This window comes from Anser brachyrhynchus, assembly GCF_964034855.1.
Source record: "Anser brachyrhynchus genome assembly, chromosome: 6".
In the NCBI taxonomy this organism is placed as follows: Eukaryota; Metazoa; Chordata; class Aves; order Anseriformes; family Anatidae; genus Anser; species Anser brachyrhynchus.
In genome coordinates, this window is record NC_137700.1 from 27,515,349 (window position 1) to 27,535,183 (window position 19,835).

At 43.1% G+C, this 19,835-nt stretch overlaps 1 protein-coding gene across 4 annotated transcripts; it reads left to right on the forward strand.

Annotated features, from left to right (window-relative positions):
• Positions 1-349: 349 nt before the first annotated feature.
• On the forward strand, positions 350-19,835 carry RPP30 (ribonuclease P/MRP subunit p30). Of its 4 annotated transcripts, none has more exons than XM_080596458.1 (12): positions 350-630; positions 2,258-2,313; positions 2,619-2,675; positions 3,374-3,448; positions 3,998-4,069; positions 9,607-9,696; positions 11,773-11,889; positions 15,397-15,426; positions 15,829-15,866; positions 17,011-17,090; positions 19,110-19,186; positions 19,236-19,453. In XM_080596458.1, exons 1-12 carry the CDS (start codon positions 435-437, stop codon positions 19,311-19,313), a joined length of 966 nt encoding a protein of 321 aa, XP_080452584.1. In that variant the 5' UTR covers positions 350-434; the 3' UTR covers positions 19,314-19,453. The 4 variants fall into 4 exon arrangements, with proteins under 4 accessions (XP_080452584.1, XP_080452586.1, XP_080452587.1 ...); XM_080596460.1 differs by having other exon boundaries at positions 357-516; XM_080596461.1 differs by lacking the exon at positions 19,110-19,186 and having other exon boundaries at positions 359-516; positions 19,256-19,835.

The following is a 19,835-nucleotide window of genomic DNA, read 5'->3' on the forward strand; positions in this document are numbered from 1 at the left end:
GGCATTTTGGGGAATATCTCTTGCACGGCAGCCTGGGTCTTTATTTCACAATTTTTTAACATGGGAAAAAAAAGGCCTTGAAATAACTAGAAAGGACTCTTTTCCTTATACAAATAAGCAGTGCTCGGCTGAGGCCCCATGAATTTGGGTCGGTGATGCTTCAGTCGAGCAGGACCGCGGCTCCACCTGGTGGGCACGACACCGGCCCCTGAGGGCGCTGGGCCCGAGCGAGCTCGGCTGCTCCTGCCCCCAGCCCCCGGCACATCGCAGAGGGGCCACGGGGCCATGCCTCGTCCCCTCCTCAGCCCTGTCTGTGGGGCTGGGGCCTGCCCCGCCCGCCACGGGGCCTCCTCCACACCTCCCCGCTCGGCCACCAGGGCGGGACTACAAGCCCCAGGGTGCCCCGGGCCGGGCGGGGCGGTGCTGCGCGCAGCATGGCCGGGTTCGCCGACCTGAACGTGCCGCAGGGCCCGGACAAGAAGGGGCTGCAGAGCCTGCTGGAGGCTGCGGCTCGCCGTGAGTCCGGGAGCGGGGCAGCGGCCGGGCCGAGCCGGGCTGGAGGGGCCGGGGCAGTGCGGCGGTTCGGGCCGGCCGGGGGTGGAGGATGCCGGCCTCTCCCTGCTGTGCTGGGTTGGTGTTAGCAGCAGAAGTGTGAATCCTGGCAGAGCTGGGCTGGAGGGGAGCCGAAGGCACCCTGCACAGGGCTTTCCCTGCGCTTGGGAGGCCGGGCAGTGCCTGCTGTGCCTGATGCGTCACTGTCCTGCAAGGATTTTAGGGCCCCCAGTTGCTCCACAGCCTCTGTAGGCAGCTTGTTCCAGAGCTACTGGTCTTGCTCAGCATGGTTTTTATAGTTTCTTCGTGTCTTGGCCCCTTAAAGGCAGCCTTTCCCTTTATGTCATCCTTGTATTTGTTCAAATGTGAGTATGTTTCTGCGCACAATATATCTTCCAGTCTGCTGCTGTTGAAAAGTGCAGTCTTCCTCCTTCTGCCAGCCTGTGTCCGCAGCCGTGCTTCCCGTGCCTCACACCTGGCAGCTCCTAGGTCAGCCCTGTGATGGAGCAGGAGAAAAGCTGTCTGAGGCATCCGTGCCCCAGCATGGCTTGGCCTCCTGGTGCACAGCCTGTGGGTCTGCCCTGAGGGGGGGCTGGTCCTGGCCGGGAGAGCAGCAGAATATAAGCTGCAACAAGGTTTGTGTAAGTGCAGCAGGAATCTCTGTCCTTAGTTTTCCCTTCTTTTGGCCTAAACCTCCATTCAGAGTTTCCTCACAGGTCTGCATTTTCATATTTCATTCATTGTCGTTGCTCCTCCCCCTACTCTGCTTGACCTGCAGTTTTCTGCAAGTGAAGTGACCGAGACTGAGGTCTTCTCAGTGCTGAGCACCATGGAAAAATGGTGCTGTGTCTTGCAGTCTGTATCTCTGCCTGTGTATCCCATTGTATATATTTTTTTCCCCAACTTGGGGACTCATTTTCCGCTTGTAATTTCTTAAGACCCTAGGTCTTTTTTTTTTTTCCTGAAGAATTGTTTTACAACCAGTTGCTTCCTGTAGAGTGTTTGTGGGTGATTTGTCTTTGTCAAATGTACAATCTTTCTCTAATCCCTGTTGAATGAGAACTTTTTGTCAGTTTGTCAACATTGTTTTGAATTCTAACTTTGCCTTCTAATATAACTCTACCTTTCATACCTTTGTGTTGTCTGCAGTTTTAACAAGTATGCTGAATGTCGTTAACCATTTTTCCTAAAGAAAGTCATTAATAGGACCAAGCTAGGGCAAAATGTTTGGGACCCCCAGCTTGGCAAGAAGTCATTGATATCTGCTGTTAATTTTCAACCAGTTTCTTCCTGACCTTACAGTAGCTTCATCTAGAATGTATTTTCCGAATGACTCTTAGCCTGTCCAATTCACTTGCAAGCCCAGCGTAACACTTAACTGTTCATCTCCTGTATGTGCTCCGGTGCTGGCCATGCCAACAAACTGTGCTCAAGCAATCATTTGTGTTCATAAAGCTCTGCCATCCAGTGACCGTAATCATGACTGGGGTGTATTAAAATAAATTTTTGTACTTTAAGATGCTTCTTTGGTGAGTTAATCTTCAGAGAAAAAAAAAATCAACGTGAAAGGTATATATATATGTACATAATTATTAATTTTAAGATATATAAGTAATGAGTTTTTGACAGGTTTCTGTTTGGGTTTGTTTCCATTAGTTTACCGGACAAAACAGTCTTATGATGTGTTTGGTTTTTTTTTTTTTAGTGGGATATTCTGCAGTTGCTCTTAATCATGTCATCGATTTTAAAGAAAAGAAACAGGTAATTTCTGTTGGGTTTATTTGTTCTTAGAGTGTTTTCTATTGTTAAATCTACATGCCCCTAAATACCTTTGTCTTTAAAATGCTCATTTAGATGTAAATACATGTTTTCATTTGTAACAGAACTTCCATGTTATAATTCAGTATTATTGCCGTGGAGTTAACTTTTAATATGATCCATGAACTGTCCCTATGAAATAGTTTTGTTAGGATGGTAAACTTATTTTTAGAATTGGAACACAACTTTTGTTTACGTTCTAAACAACCGATTATATTGTGAATAACTTTATTTTATTCTCTCTTAAGGAAATTGCCAAGCCAGTATCTCCGTCAGAGTTGTTTCCATCTTTACCTATTGTACAAGTATGTTTAGTTACATTCCATCTATGAATTATTATTGAGTTACAATCTTTTTCTTGTGTTTATCTGTGAGATTCTGTGTATTACATGTTAACTAAAAATGAGAAATTTGTCCGTTGCTTGATTCTTAAAACTTCCAACATTGGAAGAATGATACGCTCACATTAGAGGAGGGTCTATTCTTTATTTTAGAAATGATTTTAAAAAAATGCATGTGAATTTTGAATCATCTTCTAGTTGAATATTCACAGTGAATACTCTTGAAATTTAGGCCTGAGTTTTGGAAATTTCTTTCTGGTTTTGATGCAACAAGATTTGGACAAAACGAACCAAGTCTGTATTTTGAATCACTGGTGTACATTAATTCAGGAAATGCTTTTGCTCGCAGTTGCTGCTTGCTTGGGGAACCATAGCAGTGGTAATAAAACATGCTCAGTTTTCTGCATGATATTCATTTTTTCTGTTGATCCCTTCCTCAGAGAAACACACTAAGTCATTTTTTCAGAAGGCCAGATATAATATCCAGCATGTCAATATAAAACAACAAAATCAGGGAGTTTTAACTACACACTTACAGAAATTTTAGTGTAGGCAAAAAAATTGAAAAAAAAATCATTTTCTTTTTATAGTGGACAGGGTGAAAATCACCACAAATTTTTGCTTTGGAGCTTTTTAAGTCTTGAATTATTTTTCCTTCATAGGGGACATCTAAACAACTTAAAGTCTTAACCCGTCTGACACTTGTTGTTTCTGATCCTTCCCACTGTAATCTCTTGGTAAGTATATTCAGTATATCAGTTTTCCAATTTTTATTATCTTCTCTCAGTGAATGAATGAAGCTTTGGAAGCTTTGGAAATCGTGTAGGGGAAAGCTTCATGGATTTCACAGGGTATTCAGTACTGATTTCTCAGGTTACATCTTTAGATGCTAAAGCAATTGTGAAGGGATGCAGACTTAGAAAACTGGATATGATTCTGTTGATCATTTGTCAATATGGGATAGCAGTTCTGTTACTGGTCCTTTTCTTTGGTATCTGGATTTCTGTGTGTACGCTAGAATACCATGAGCAAGCCCTGTGCCTGTTTGTAGCACTATGTTATTGAGGGAAAAGCTGTAAGTGCCTATCTAGGTGTATGGGACAAACCCCAAAATGACTTCAGAGAATTGCTTGCAGTAGAGACTTAACTATATGGTTAGATTACTATTGGCTTTGTTTTAGTACGTGAAAACGGGAAGGGTTTTTTCTTATTATTACTTTGGTCATAGTCACTGTGCTTTGTCATCTGCCAGAAGTCAAAGCAGTAATTGTTTCCTCCTTTTGTAGAGATCAACGTCCTCAAATATAAGGTTATATGACATCATAGCAGTATTTCCAAAGACTGAGAAACTGTTCCACGTAAGTACAATCTGATTGTTAATGCCAGTCCTACAACAACTTACAGTGCCTTGGACTAGTTTGAATGCATGTATGGGGCTAATTAAACAATGTCGGCTCCCAGATCAGTGGACAGACTGAAAGGTTGGGAGAAGTTGCAGGAGGGTAAAGGGCCTTGGCATGACTTGTTGGAGTCTGTGAAACATCTGCCTGGTCAGTGGACTTCAATGCCCTTGCTCCATGGTTTCCTTTATCTGTCTTACACTGAGAGTGAGGAGAGAAAACATCATTTATTTATATATTTGAATATTGTCTGCATGCAGTAAAATTATTTCTTGAACTGTTTAACTTCCCAGACTCTTGACAGATTCCCCCCAAAAGCATTTGCTGTCTTCTGTTAGCACTAATTGTTTCTGGTCTCTGAAATGCCAGGAAATGTGGGAGAATTTGAAAGAACTCAAGTGGTGTTCTGAGAGTTACCTTCTTTCTTTTAATCTTTCGTCTTCTCTTGGAGGTTTTTCCAAACAAGTAGTTTATTTTTTTTTCTTTAACTTCTCTTTTTATTACTTTGTCTCAGTATCTCTTGCTCTTCTTTTGCTTTAAAACACAGCTAGTTCTGGTTGTCATAGCATCTCAAGAACAGATAAAATAAAATTTCCCGAAGTAAGTATGGCTGATTAAGCACACCAACCCTTGCTTCATTGCCAGACTGGGATTTTTGGTTTTGTTTTGAATGTTCAAGTTGAGTGAGAGAAGCTTCACTTCTTTGACTTCATGATATGTTTGTTACTTTGCCTGCCAAAAAGAGCACTGAAGCTGTACAGAAGTAGAACAGCCTTGGGGAAATACACAAAGGGCAGACTGTCATTTTCTCACCCAGATTTTCTCCTGGCAGTTCAGAGAGAACTTTATACAGAAAACAGCCTCCACAACATTTGGGAGTTTTTAAAGGTGTTGCTATATCAGTGTTACTAAACAGATTCTGGGGTTTGTAGTTGTGGAAGTGCTCAGAGTGTGCTAGTGAGAGAAAATAGTTCATGTGAGTCATTTTCAAAACCTTTGTTAGGACTTGTTTGTAACCTTAGCCCAAGACTGCTATTTTTTCACAATGGTTTAAATTACTAGAAATGCAAATATTTTGCACCAAAAAACCATCACTCTGTCACTTCTGTGATCTTAAAAGTGTTGCAAGTGTGTTTGACTATGAATTGTTTTGGTCCAGTTCTGGTGTACTACTGCAGGAGATACTCACTGTTGCAAGCTGATACCTGAATACCATTAGGTGCAGTAATTCTTCAGCTGTTACTAATGGCACCAAACATCGTATCGCTCTATTTTACCCATCCTGAATAGACTCTTTCCATCAGAACAATTACTAGTTTTAAAACGCTGTCCAAAGCAGAATGATATCGGCTCAACTTGTGGGGTGATGGGTGTTAGTTATCTCAGTCTTTCTCATATCTTTAATTAAAAATATCTAAAAATACGTGGGAACAGCAGGTGTGAGTGATTTGATTGAGCATCTGAAAACAGGTCAGCTTTTTGTCAAAACGTTTTTATTACAGAAAAATGAAATTGTAACACATCTGACCCATTGCAAGCTCCTATGTTGTATCATTAATGCTGAAACGGATGAGTAGGTAGAAGCAACCTATCTCTGTTACCATTGGCAGGTAGCAAGCAGACGTGCAGTTTGAAGATGTGTGCTGGAACACAAAAAGCAAATGTGCACCTCTTTGGAAGAATGCAGATTTTACTTCCAAAGAGAGATTGTCAGTATGAAGCTTGGTCTGTTTTTTCAGATAGGTTAAAGCTACATCCTAGTCCTGATGAGTACCTATTTTATCACATTAATATGATATTCTTCTGTTTGGTTTTTCTGAATTATTTCCTTTTTTGAAAACTTGTTAATGTAAAGTATGAAGCAAGAGGCTATATAAGAAGGTGGACTTTAAAGAATCTTTCAGCAGAAGAATTCAAACATTAATTGTAACAGTGACAGCAGGATTGCTGGATTGTTCATGAGCCCATCTTAATTTCTATCATGATCATAGTGCTCTTGAGCTGGGGAAGAAACCCAAGCATGTTTCTTTCAGACTGCATAAGGTAAAGACCTCCATCCTTACATGTTCAAATTCAGAACAGGTTTGTATGTTTGTCTTTTGTTTAAAGCTTCGAGGTTTCTAAGCATGATAGAGAGCTCTGTCAATTTTGTAGAGGTATCAACAGGGAGCGTCTGGCACATGGAGTCTCGATATATACCTCTGGCTCTTATGGCTCGGATCTTTCACTGTTAAGGATAAAGCCTTATAGGGTGGGTCTTGCTCCATAAATTATATTTTTTTTAATTGGCTGTTGATAACTTTGCGTTACCTCAAGAGCATCATCTTTCTCACCAACAATTTGGCACTTATTCTCCACAGAACAGGATTGTTCATGTGTTTGCAAGATATATGTGACCATTGGAGATGTTTTCATTTTAGCATGGCCTAAAAATAGTCTGTGCCTTCTTGTCACAAGCAAAGGAAGCTTTCCAGTGACTGAGAGGGGCAGTGATGTGTACTGAAAGATGTGCTCAAATTCTACGGGTAATTTGTATCCTCAGGGGTGTGAGGAAGCTCTGTTTGCCAAGATAATTGTAGAAAGTGCTTCTTTAGGGCTCTTGAAGAGGATTGTTTTGGGCTGCAACTGGAATGCCCACTCTGTGCCAGTGTTAAGGTCTGGCCTGTTGCTTTTCAAAAATGTTTCATTTTAATATTTCTGTTTTATTCATGTTAGTTCTGCCTGCTATTTGCAGGTAACTAGCAAATAGTCAGTATCTACAAAATCGTGCTTATGTAAGTCTGAGGATGTACTGCAAAACCAGGTTTCAAAGTTTATTTGTAAAATGTTTGCCAAAGCAAACCTGGCTGTCTTCAGGCTGTCTGAGCACTGACGAATTTATTTTTGGCTGTCTGCAGTTTCCCAGCAGATGGGGCTCTTGCCCGCAGTGCGGCCAGGGAGGCACTGGGCTGTGCAGTTGCTCCATGGTGTTTTCTGCATGAAGTTTGTGCACTTCAGATCCGTTTAGCGGACTGGCTAACCTTAACCTGCCTCTGTGTGTGACTTGTCCAGGAGCCAAAGCTGGGCTGAACATCGGAGTGTTTGGAGAAATCTTCTCGCCAACTTTCCGTGCATTCGGGTATTCCTCTTTGTGGGGAAGTATGACTCTTAATTTTGTTTTTCCTCGGTGGTGTTTTCTGATGTGTTCTTGTCACTGGAATCCTGTAGTTATCCTGGCATTTGGGTCACTCCCTTTCCCACTGTGCTTAATTTGCAAAATGGAAAAGAGTTTTCCAGTGTTTCTGGAGATGATTAGGAAGGCTTGTTTTCTCATTGCACGGGGCGGCTCGCCTGCTTCTGGTGTGTATTCTTGCTTTCCTTTGTTTTTTGGCTTTCTCTCTTTCCTGAATTTCCTGTGGCCTCACTGACATCTTCTCTAGGACATGAGTTCCTGTAAATCACCTCTGTCTAGATGGTAGTTTGTACCCCACATAGGAAAAGGATTAAATCTGGCTACAGAAAGGCAAAACTTGCATTTTAGACTTGCGTTTGTAGGAGATTCAACCCGTGTCATGCTTAACAGAGTTGGTAAAGGCAGGGCATGTGGATAAAGGTTAGCTTGAGTGGCCTAGTAGAGACAGTTTAACATCAAAAACCTTGTGGTTGGTAGGATCCTTGAATTGTCTGGATGTGTGGTGCAGGTCTCTTCTCTGGAAAGGAGTGCTATCAACGGCTAAGAAACATTCCTAAAGCTGGGCCTCTGCTCTCATCTCTGTCCAAATTTCATGTGAACAAACTGGTAAAAGGTGAGGTTGCAGAGCTGTAGCCAGCCCTGCGTTAGAACAGAGTGCAGCCACCTGCAGCCCCACTGCTTTCATGCTGCCACAAAGAGGGATGAATGGCTGGCACCTGGCCCAGGTGTGTTTGGAGCAGTTGCTGGCAGGTTTCTGAACGCAATGTGTTCCCCTACACACAGAAAATTCCTTCTGAACGTCTTCAGCACACTTTATCTTCTTTGTTACAACGCCACTTACAGACATAAATCTGGTTCTGTGTAATAACCTTTACAGGGTAGGCATTATAATTCCTACAAGTCTTGCGTGCATGAGATTATATGTAAATGAAGGGCTCCCTTTTATGTCCACTTAATTTTCTCTGTGTGTCAGTGTGGACTTTCTCCATGCTTTGTTCGTTCCTTCCCACTATTAATACAGAGTATAAATTGTGGTGCAGTTTCAAAGCTAAGCTTTTAAACCACGACCTCAGGTGCCATCCTGAGCCTTCTCCAGAGACTGGGTTTTCAGAAAGGGTTGGATCTTTCCTGCCCAGCCTGGGAGGTGAGGCACCGTGGATTGGCCCCAGTACTGGGCATGTGGCAGCATCCATCACTATCTAAAATTGTGCTTCTGTTTCAGTCTTTTCTTGGTTGTTGCTGGTACCATCATAGAATCGTTTACATTGGAAAAGACCTCTAAGATCAAGTCCAACCATTAACCTAGCACTGCTAAGTCTACAACTAAACCATGCCTCAAAGCACCACATCTACAGGTCTTCTAAATAATACCAGGGGTGGGGACTCAACTACTCCCCTAGGCAGCCTGTTCCAGTACTTCACAACCCTTTCAGTGAAGAAATTTTTCCTAATATCCAACCTAAACCTCCCTTGACGCAACTTGAGGGTATTTCTTCTTGTCCTATCACTTCTTGCTTGGGAGAAGAGACCGATCCCCACCTTGCTACAACATCCCCTGTGCCTCCTTTTCTCTAGGCTAAGTAACCCCAGTTCCCTCGGCTGCTCCTCGTTGTTCTCTAGCCCTTCCACTGGCTTCGTTGCCCTTCTCTGGACATGCTCCAGCACCTCGATGTCCTTCTTGTAGAGAGGGGCCCAAAGCTGAACACAGTACTCGAGGTGTGGCCTCAGCAGAACCATGTACAGGGGGACAATCACTTCCTCAGTCCTGCTGTCCATAATATTTCTGATACAAGCCAGGATGCTGTTGGTCTTCTTGGCCATGTGAGCACACTGCTGGCTCATATTCAGCCAGCAATAATAAATAGCTGGTAATAACAAATGGTAAAATATATTAGCTGCTACACTACAGTTAGAGAATGAAGGGCAAGGGGCTGTTCCTGGGCTGATCCCTTTGTAAGCAGGGATTGTCCTTCATTAGCTACGAGTTCTTTTGCCAAAAGCCAGCATTGCTTTTGCATGTCCTGAGTCGGATAAGAACAAAGCAGGAAGTCTTGCCTTTGGGTGGTCATTATTTTATTAGAAAAGCAGCTCTGTAAGTGAGAGAAGGCTTGGGTTTTGGGCCTGAAATGCTCAAGCATTGCACCAGTAGCCCTGCTGGTTTATTGTTGAATCTACAAGGCATAGCACTTCTTCATTTTAAAACTAAGCTGCCTATGGAGAGACATTTGTTGCATTAAGAAATTAAGGAGAGTATCAGTGCACCTAATGTTGATTACTTGTTTTTTGGCATATCTAATAATCTGTTCCTATTTCTTTGCTATAGATTGCTTGCACAACTCTAGACGTGGATCTAGTATGCATAAATGTAACAGAAAAGCTGCCGTTCTACTTCCGAAGGCCCCCTGTGAATATGGTAAATTTACACCTAAATTGTTTTCTTGTTATTAAGTTCTGTATTTAGTGTCAGCCTGAGTTGAGTTTCTGCAGTTTCCCTCCCGCCATTCCAATCCAAGTGGTTCTTTTTATTTTCTCGCATAATCTTTAGTATTGTTTTAGATGTCCTTCACTTCAAGGCCTTCACTGCAGTATTTAATAAACAAGAATGTGTTTTTTCACTTCCTCCTTTTTGTCCTCCACTTACGGAGGCAGAAATGGTGTTTCCAAGGAGTGGAAACAGAACCTTAAGGCTACTGCTATGCTAACAAGTGAGTTGTGGTGGTGTTGCTGACGAACCTACCTCCCAAACCAGAAGTGATACAGCTGCATCAGAACAGATAAATAGCCTGTGATTTAAATGACAGGAGAATGTGAATGGCAGTGTTAATTTGGGAGAAGGATATTGCCTCAGTTATTTGGAGGATGACTCTATTGAATCCATATTTAGAGGAATGTCTTGGCAAATAAACCAAATGTGGGATTGCTAAATACCTGCTGTGGGACGCAAGTTAACTGTCAGCATGTATCAAATATTTTGTTAATGCAATTTTGCCTACTGTAAGTGGCTTGCCAGAAAACTTAATCTGAACGTGCAGTTAGGTGAATTAGTTTTTTCCCTCTGAGCTGAGGTTTGTTCCACATGGGTGTTCTTGGCTGATGTAGTCCTTCGTGGTTTAAAATTTAAAGCTGAAACTGGCCAGAAATCCTACTTCTGTCTTCTCTAGAAGTTTTGACCTAGAATAAAAATAAACAATAAACTAGTTGAAACTGTCTGAAACAGAACAAAAGTAGCAGTTTGGAATTCACCACAGGCTGGGAATTCCAATATTCCACTTGGAACAAAAAAAATGTTATGTGAAATGCTGTTTAAAAATACCACCTCAAATTCTAGCAGCTGACCCAGATGAGCAGCTGGGAGGCTCTTGAAGCCCAATATATGCCGATATTTTCCTTACAAGCTAATTCTCAGCATCCACACTCCTGACTTGAAGGCAGTCTGTCTGACTAGTTTTGTGAATCCTGGGGCAGTCAGTTTTGGTTGTTGTGATGCCAGACTGGCAGGCAGCTGGAGTGGTGGGGATGAGGTTAGAAGTCTGTTTACCTTGAAATTGGTGAATTGCCATCACCTGTTTTGATTTTGATAAATTCAGGCTTTTCTTCTTGTCTGCAGATGTTGGGCCAGTAAAATGTTTGTGTACATAGCTTCTTCTCTGCTTGCATGCAGAGGTTATGCCTGGATTAATTCCATCTGTTTTCAATTGCTGGACTCTCTTACAGTACTAGCATTGCAGCATTTTCTAATAATATTGAGTATAAAGCACAGAGCAACGTTTCAGGCGAAGGTATTATAGGTCGATGAACTAGCTTTGAATGGTGTCTGTATCACTAACTCACTGTGTATCCTCCAAGAAGTTGCTTAACCTTTCTCAGTGCTTGCGAAAACAGCAATACAAGGGTTTTGGTGCGGTACTTTGACAGACAGCAAAGGATTTTTAAAGCAACTGAAAATGCACTAAGGATCACTATTTGGAAACTCCTGTGAGCCATTGTTTTTTAAAATTGTCACAAATACTGCAGTATCCTGTGAGATGGGAGAGACGGAACCTCATTGCTGCTTTTATGCAAGGACAAATTCCTCATTTGCAAGACGTGGTTACTCTGGGAAGCGGCGTTCTTCCTTATTGCAGGCAGTGAGGCTGGAGCAGGATGGTCCTGAAAGTTTCCAGACTCATTTCTAATCAGCAGGGGTTACCTGCCTCCTCTTCTCTGTGACAGTGGAAAGCCAACTACAACTAATAAATAAATGGTATTTGTTTGTTAAACCTCACTTTTCTGTCTTCCCAAGACTCAAGTACACATACCTGGTGTACTTCCCCACCTCACCCCCCCCTCCATGTTTCATGCAATGCTGTGTTCCTGCTGGAACAATTCCTCCTTCATTTTTTCATAACACAGTTAAAACTGAGAATAAGCTGCATCAATAATAGACAGCGGTTGTTAGATTGTTTTGCTTCTCTCCTTTTGATTTTTGATCACTTTCTTTCATGTGAAGGCAATAGATCGAGGCATTTACTTTGAACTTCTTTACACGCCTGCCATCAAAGACTCCACAATGAGAAGATACACAATTTCAAATGCGATCAGCCTGATGCAGATCTGCAAAGGAAAGGTAAGCTCTCAAAGTGAAAGCAAGCTAATTAATTCAGTTCAAATTCTTCTGGAGTTGTACAGACCGAGCCATTTTAAATTAGTTCGATGCTGGGGTTTTTGAAGCTCTAACTGAATCTTTGCCTGCTAATACAAGGACACAACTATTCTGGCTTCAGATACTTCCAGCCATGCACCACTGCACGCTTTCTTCTTAACTTGTCAAACTGCTGTGTTCTTTTTTCAGAACAACCTATCTGTTAGTATGGTATGCAATACCCAGAACAAAAGGGAAGAAGTAGATCTAAGGTTTGCACTAGAGCTGAAATCCATGCATCTTTTTAAAATTCCCAATTCAAATTTCTGACTGACCAAAAGCTCTTTTGGAGAGTGTAAGTCGAATATGGGGAAAAAAATAAGAAGGTTGAAATCCTGTTCTGTTAAACTGTTAGGAAATCTCCAGTGTACAAAACAGAACCAACAGCTTGCTGGCGGTAAGCCAGGGCTTTGCTGCAGTCAGATCAACTGCATTCTTCCCTGCTACTGAAACCAAGGGAAGAAGTAATCCTTGCAACTGAGATGCCTGCACTCTGTTGCTTTCATACCTCACCTTCTCCCAGGCCACCAGACTAAGCTGCCTGCTGTGTGGGACCTCTCAGGCTATATGCTTTTAACAGAGAAGCATATCATGATACATATACAAGTCAAAAGAGATTGTAGCACCCACCACCGTTACTGGAAAAGGCCTTTGCTGCTCTTAGCTAGTTCAGAGAAGCCCTGCAGATCTAGTCTGAAAGGGGATGTAGAGCTTGGAAGGCCAATTAACAGCAGGTTCATCATTACTGTGGTTCCCCTTGGTGGCCTATTTTGTAGGACAGTGGGGTGGGTCAAACACCTGAATTCCCCCGGTGCTACAGAACATAATGAGTACTCACGTGGCCTTTCCTGAGAAGCCCAACTGTGGGAGTTAGCCACACAGAATACTCATTTGGATATAAGGTTCGTACACACACAAAAAACCTTTCCTGTAGGATGCCTTTTTGCCAGTGCTCCTCTTTCTCCTGTGCGGCTGAAGATGTTTCTCACGTGACTTGATTTGTATAGCACCAGTTGAGTTAGCATCACAGATGGAGCGAGTGAAACGTTCGGCCCGTGTACCTGTGCCCTTTCTTTCCACAGCTGTCAATCTCGTACATCATTTGTGCCTGGAAGGTAAATTGGCTGGAGCTGGACACAACAATTTGTTGTTAGCCACTGGAAGAGCTAGGAACGGACTGCTAGTTTGTCTTCATTTTTTGCCTCTGGGCTCAGTACATTGCGGGCCAGCAGAGGTGGTTATTAGCCCTTGCTGGCAGTTTGTCAGTGATGTAAAGGCCCTTTTGTACCGAGATGCGGGGAGGCTGCTCCATAGGCTGCTTGCATTGATGTCTGGCACATCACTGTCACAGGCTGTAACCTATGGTTGCTGAGCTTGTAGCAGCTTTTGGAACCTTTTATTTCTCTTCTGTTGCATTAGGGCAGAGAAATTTCCAGAAACTTACCGGTCAGGAAGGTGGCCTTGAGCAGAATACCTAAAACATGTTAAAATGTGCAGGGAACGAGGGAGGGACTCACTGCGCTCCTTCGCCTCCCATGTTTTGGTAACTGAGTGTGGTTGCTGCACGCAGAGCAGTGTGCAGAATAGCTGCTGTCTCCTTTACGCGAGGAGGTAATGTTTCACTTCGGAGTTCTTCCCTGTAGCTCTTCCCGTGGATTTGCCTTTGCCTGCTGCTCTTTCGTTCATTACCAGTACTTTTCTTGTCTACTCTTGTTTCCTCCTCCCTTCTTACCCATCCCCTAACTGGAAGCCAGCTGCCTTTGAATCGGCCAGAGCATGTCTCCAATACGCAGCAGTGAGCCGCAGTCCTGCGGGGTTGGGTTCAGGATGGCACAGCTGCTCTGGGAGCTCTTCCGAGTCTGGAAGATGGGAATTGGTTGTTACAGCTCAGAGCAGCAGCCTTAAATTTCCTCAGTGAACTCTTGCAGTCAGCACCACTGAAGCTCAAAAGCACCCTTGGGATCTGTAGTACAGTCATTTTAAAGGTGAACTATGCAGAAAGAAATGTCCTAGGCTGAGTGCTGTTAAGTCGCTTTGATGTATGTATTACTCCTGCTTCTGGCGTTCCGTATGCTCAGGCAGAGTTGTCTGTCCCATCCTTTGCTCCTTGGCACACGAGGAAACCTTGGGCACAGTGTGAGCAGTGCAACCATTTCCATGCAAAGAGCTCTTCTACGGTTTGAGTTCCAGCTGTGCACAGAGCATTTCCTTCCAGTGTCTGCCCTGCTCTTTTTGCTGGGGAGGCAGCAGGACAAGCAGAGCGGTGCGGGGAAGGGATCAAAAGCCCCACCTTGTAACCGAAGGTGGTGTGATGTGTTGGTGGTACTGACGTCAGAGAGGGAAATCTTTTGCTGCCTCAGTACCAATTCTCATTCCCACCCACTCAAGCAGGAATTCCCGAAGCTTTTTATTTGATATAAGAAAAGGTGCAAGGAATTTTTTTTGCTGCTGCAGAGTTTCCACCTGCGCAAAACAGTCTTCCCCTGGGTGAGCATCAGTGGAGGTTTAGCATTAGAAGAGTGCTGGCAGCTGAGCTGTGTATCTGCCAGCCCCTGAGCATCACATACCTGTTCTATAGAAGGGAGAGAAGGGAGGAGGGCATCTTTTTGCCTGGTGATTTTCATGGGGGTGTACGTGTTGAGGAAAGTCAGCGTATGGTATGAACCGGCTGCCATTGCCTGGCTGCAGTCTGATTTCCTCCACCTGTGTGAATTTGATTAAGGCCAACGTGAATGGGCGAGGTTGTACTGTAACACAGAGAGTAGGCTGGAAGTGTGGGAGCATCAGACTGGCTAAAGCCACAATCTGTAAGCTGCTTCTGGGGTATCCTGGGCTTCTCTTCTAAGTCCATTTGTGTTATATCTCAGTGTGAGTTGTGTCATTTTTGTGGCCGTGCGTGTCTTCCTCAACGTAATGCTCATCAGATGTCCTGTGCCCAACTGCTCTCAAGGGGCAGTAAAGACGCGTGGCTCCCTGTCTCTTTCAGGTACTATGCATAAAGGGGGCACTTCATAACACGGTGTGTTCAACTGCCCATTTCTTCTTTACCCTTACAGTCCTCTACAAGAGGTACAGGTTCACGTGTGCTTGCTCAATACCATCACTAAGTTTTATGCTGCTTAGCCTATCCCTCTAAAAGGTGCAGTGCTTATTCAGCTCAGATCTCTGCGTGGGAGGTTTATAACTACAAGGGAGAGCTTCTCCCTGTGGCCCAGTAGGGGCTGGGGAGATTGCTAGGGTTTATTCATTTCCGCAAAATAATATCCATACCTGCCTAGAGTTCACCTCATCTGGGGGCATCAGACACTTTGGCAATTAATTGGGCTGTCAGCCTAAACTTAGCTAATGCTCCTGTAGTCTTTGCTGCTTGCAGATTTTCCATTTCTTGATACTGTCTGACAGATGAGCGTTTGTTCTCTTTTGTTTTTTCAGAACATCGTTATATCTAGTGCAGCTGAAAGGGTAAGTCCTGGCTTCTTGTTGAAGTCGAAACAATTTGATGATTTACCTGCATCTGAAAATATAGTAATTATATATATTAAACATAGAAGAAAGTGTAATTTTAAATATGATTGCCATCTTGCATGTTTTCAATCAATATGTTTTACTAACAAATCACACTTGTTTGTTTGTTTTTGCCTTGGTTTTGCTACTACGTTTTTTTCCCAGATAGGAGCTCTGTTTTCCAAAATAAGTCTTTTCTTGATTTTTGTAGTGCATCTTCAGCAGCTTGCTGTTATGTAGCATTTAATTTCACCTTCCTGACTTGACTGCTTCCCCAGATAGCCCTGTCCTACATACTCACGCGCTCTCAGCCTGTGTGAGAGAGCATGCACATATCCAACCTTCTTTGTTTTGTTCTAGCCTCTGGAACTACGAGGTCCTTACGACGTGGCGAACCTGTATCCTTTTTCCAAGTCAAAGACAGCCATTAATATTAACGTGTGAAAGTTCAAATTCGTTTTGAAATTTTCCATCCTTTACACTCCTTGAACTTTACACAGTGATGCTTGTTGGTGACTAATTCAATGAATCAGGGCTCTGAGTGGGTGTGGAAGGAGCAACAGATCTTGGTCACGGAGTGGCGTGAATAGTCACTGTAAATAGTAATGCCTGAGTACAGCTATAGATACGTTTTGTGTGGTGTTATGCATTGATATTTGTGTTGGGTGTAATTGGAGAAATGAATAAAAAACATAATCATAGTTTTGGGAATGAAAATCAATGGACATCATAGACCAAACCAGAGATTACTACTTATGATCTCTAAGGTGCCAAATCTTTGACAGAAGAAGCTATAAAATCATGTTTATGTTGAGAAAGCAAAAGTTCCTATCTGAGTACTGATTACCTCTGTTCTGAATATTTTGGCCCTTACTTTCATACGTACCCTTAAATAAGGGATTGTGTTCTTAATGGAGAGTATCTTTATTCCCTTCCTTTTAGGAATTCGGATGCATTCTTGTTCCTCCCTGCCCCCAGGCGTGTATCTGGACTGTCCCTCAAAGGCGAGGCGTGCGCTCTGAATCGTGAGAACCGTGTGGGAGGGTGTGCGGGCTGGAAGGATTTTACGCATAACGTTTCCTTCCCCCCTATAAAGAGCAGCGTGCCTCAACCCAAATTAACATAACTAATTTGGTGCCATCCCTGTTCAAGGTGGCTGGGAATTTTTCAACATAATGCTTTTGAATCAGACAATCCCCTTTCCCACAAAGCTGACTTTTTTCAAGGCGGTTGCTTTTTACTTGTTTAAACATATAAAAATGTTCCTATGTTGACAGACTTTTCATTCCAAAACGACAGCTGCTTGTCCGGGAAGAAGCAACATTGACAGGAGCTTTCCAGGAGGGCTCCTGGGGAACTGCAGGCAAGAGAATTGGGTGCCTCAGGTCTCTGCCTCTGGGTAACCGTCTGCAAGATGTCACGTTGAGTTGCAGCGTTGCTAATTCCCAGTTATTTGTAGAGTAAGCAAATCTGTCATACAGCCAGGCTTCCATGTTCTCTTTGTTCCTTTCTGTGCATTTTGATCCTGAACAAAGGTGGCAGAGGTTTGCTGTTTGGCCTGTCAGAAAGTGAAGCCAAGGCAGCTGTGTCTACCAACTGCAGAGCCACCATACTTCATGGAGGTAAGCGAAAAGCACGTGCAAGCTTGTTTAAGTAATAGTGGATTTGTTAAGCTAAGTTCATGTCAGTGTGTGTTTTCCAGAGTCTGAGACCTTACAGAGCAAGTCAGCTTGGGGTTTTACTTCCCTTGTTCAATGCATTAAAAGGAACGTGTGCAGCAAGGGTGTTTTGTCTTATCCTTGTTGCCACGCTAGCAAATCAGTGGCTAAAATGGTAGTGCTGTCTGTACTGGAGTACTCTCTTAACCACATTAAGACTCATAAGTCGTTTAGCCAAAACACAGGTCTGCCTGTTGTGCTGCGTTGTGAAAATGCCACTTCTTTCAGAAGGGGTTGAATGCTGATCTCCATGATAGCAGCTAGATAGATAGATGTCACTGCTTCGAAACATATGCATCCCAATTTTCTTGCATTTACCTTCTTGCAGCATGACTACAGAAGCAATCTCTGCGCGGTGTTCCTTTCTGATGTTTAATTATGTGGTCTGTTTCTGACTCACTTTTTGTGTGGACCACTTCAAACTTGAGGCCAAATCTAAAGTCCTGAGTGTTTGCTGCTTAGAAGGAAATGTTTCATATAGTATACCATGGCTTGAAGTGTTTTGATGAAAGAAAACTTCCATATGCTCTCACCAGAAGAAGTTCACGGTAGCTTTCTTCTTTTATATTTGATCATTTTAATACTAAGAAAGTAGAAATTTAACTTTTGCCCTCCCTGCAGGAATCAAAAGGTTTCCAGTTATATTATGTGTCTCAGTGTCAGTGCAGCAAAGCAATGTCTCAGTTTGTGTTCCAATCAATTTAGTCCCTTGCTTTGCAATGTGACCCTCATTCCTCCTTCTCTGCCTTCCCTTTCACGTAGTTATTCATCGGTTCTTAGTGTTTCTTGATTTTTTTTTTTCCATATAATCATTAAGGTTGGAAAAGACCTTCATATCATTTGGTCCAACCTTTCTCCTACCGCCGATATCACCCACTAAACCATGTCCCTAAGTACCAGGTCCAACCTTTCCTTAAACGCCCCCAGGGACAGTGACTCTACCACCTCCCTGGGCAACCCATTCCTATGCCTGTTGTTTGTTCTGATAGCAATTTAGCTTTGTGACCGTGTAGCTATTAATATCTGCCTCTGCCAGGATTTGTTGGATAGGTAGGTTCAGTCATCTCAGGAACGTGAGTTGCTCTAAATTGGAAGCACACAGTAGAATTTGGCTTGCATCTTGTTTCAGAAGTAGAGCTTGAATGTGCTGTAATTCCCAGCAGATAGCTTTGATCCCCTCAAGAGTGTGTTTCTATGAACAGGATTGTCCAGCCTTCTACTCATCTACATAGTTAGTGACAGTGCGTTAGAAGAATTTTTGTCAAGTGTATGTGGAATTTCTCAAAACCTTCATCTTTCTTTGAAGTTTTTTTTAAAAGTCACTTCGCTGTCCCCTAACGAATACTAGACCAGAATAATTCAGCATGTTTTTGGCAAAGTTCTCACAGAGCGCCTCTGCTTGTTAGCAGAGTATCTGTAATTAGTTTCGTCTACTTCAAATCTTCAATTTTTGCAGGGAAGCCTCCCACTAGAAGTTTTGAAATTGGATTGGGCTCGCTAGGTTGTTTAGCAAATATATGAGGAGTTTGATAATATCACATAGTAGCATTTTATGGTAATGCTGAGGGTTCTGTGAATAAAATATTACTGAATACCGTGAAGCCACTTATTGGTGTGTACACAGAAGCCTCTGCCCATGTAGCTGTGCCAGCATAGTCTGTTTAAGAATCCCGGGGTATGTGAATATGTTTATTTATTCTATTTTTAAGAACGGTATGTTTTGCTCAGAAATACAGAAATACTTCTTGACTTGCATTCAGGAATGCGCTCTTCTCTGGCTATGGAACTGATGAAGCCTGGCTTGCTGTGGTTTTGCATGTGTACCCCCTCAGCTCCTGCAGACCTCAGTTTTCCCTTAGGCTTGCTGTAATTCTGCACCCACCCTCAGATTTCCCAGCTTATCCCCAGGTCCTGCCCATGCAGGTTGCTTCCCTGCTGTGTGCGCCGACTGGCTGGCTGTTAGACGTGTTGAATTGCGCTTTTGGGCACAGACACCTGAAGTGAGTATGTGTTAAATGCAGTAGAGTGATTTTACATGAGGTGCTACAGCTTCTGCTTGTATATTCCAGAAACTCGGAAGAGTGCCTGTGGGGTGGTGTACACGGTGAAGAAGCTTCGCAAGGTTGAGGAGGAAGAAACCCTGCCAGCCTGCAAAAAGGCTAAGACTCAAGCTTGAGGACTGAGCCAGTTGTCAACAGGAACCTCCATCCCATCTTTACCCAGCGCTAAATCTTCCCTCACCCTCCAGCCAGCTCAGTTCCTCACTTGGTAATTTATTTAGCCCAGAGAGCTATTCTTCTGGTGTAAAGTGAGGAAGGCTGTGGGAATGGGATTGCCATGAGTAGTTCAACACACCTGGAAGGTCAGCCTCTTGCTGGGCTTCTGGCCAAGGTCAGGAGGGCATCTCTTCACCCTGTTCTAGGTCTTCTGGAATCAGTGCAAACTTGACAGAACGTTTCTAGCATAGAGAAACTTTCTATTGTACAAGTGTGCTCTTTTTTTAATAAAAAATGTTTTCAAGAATGCATGCCTTTAAAGTCTAGCTCCTACAGTTTTTCAGGTTTTGAAACATGTCTCTGTACTAAGTCAGTAAAGTTTAACTTCAGTGGCCTGAGAGAATAATTGTGCAGTAAAAAATGATCTGCTTTC

Bases quoted from the DNA above. Each gene is read 5' to 3' on its own strand.
- RPP30 (XM_080596458.1), top strand. From the start codon at position 435: ATGGCCGGGTTCGCCGACCTGAACGTGCCGCAGGGCCCGGACAAGAAG. The intron at 2,676-3,373 runs GTATGTTTAGTT...TTTCCTTCATAG, and splicing joins CATCTTTACCTATTGTACAA to GGGACATCTAAACAACTTAA. The intron at 17,091-19,109 runs GTAAGCGAAAAG...CTGCCCATGCAG, and splicing joins AGCCACCATACTTCATGGAG to GTTGCTTCCCTGCTGTGTGC.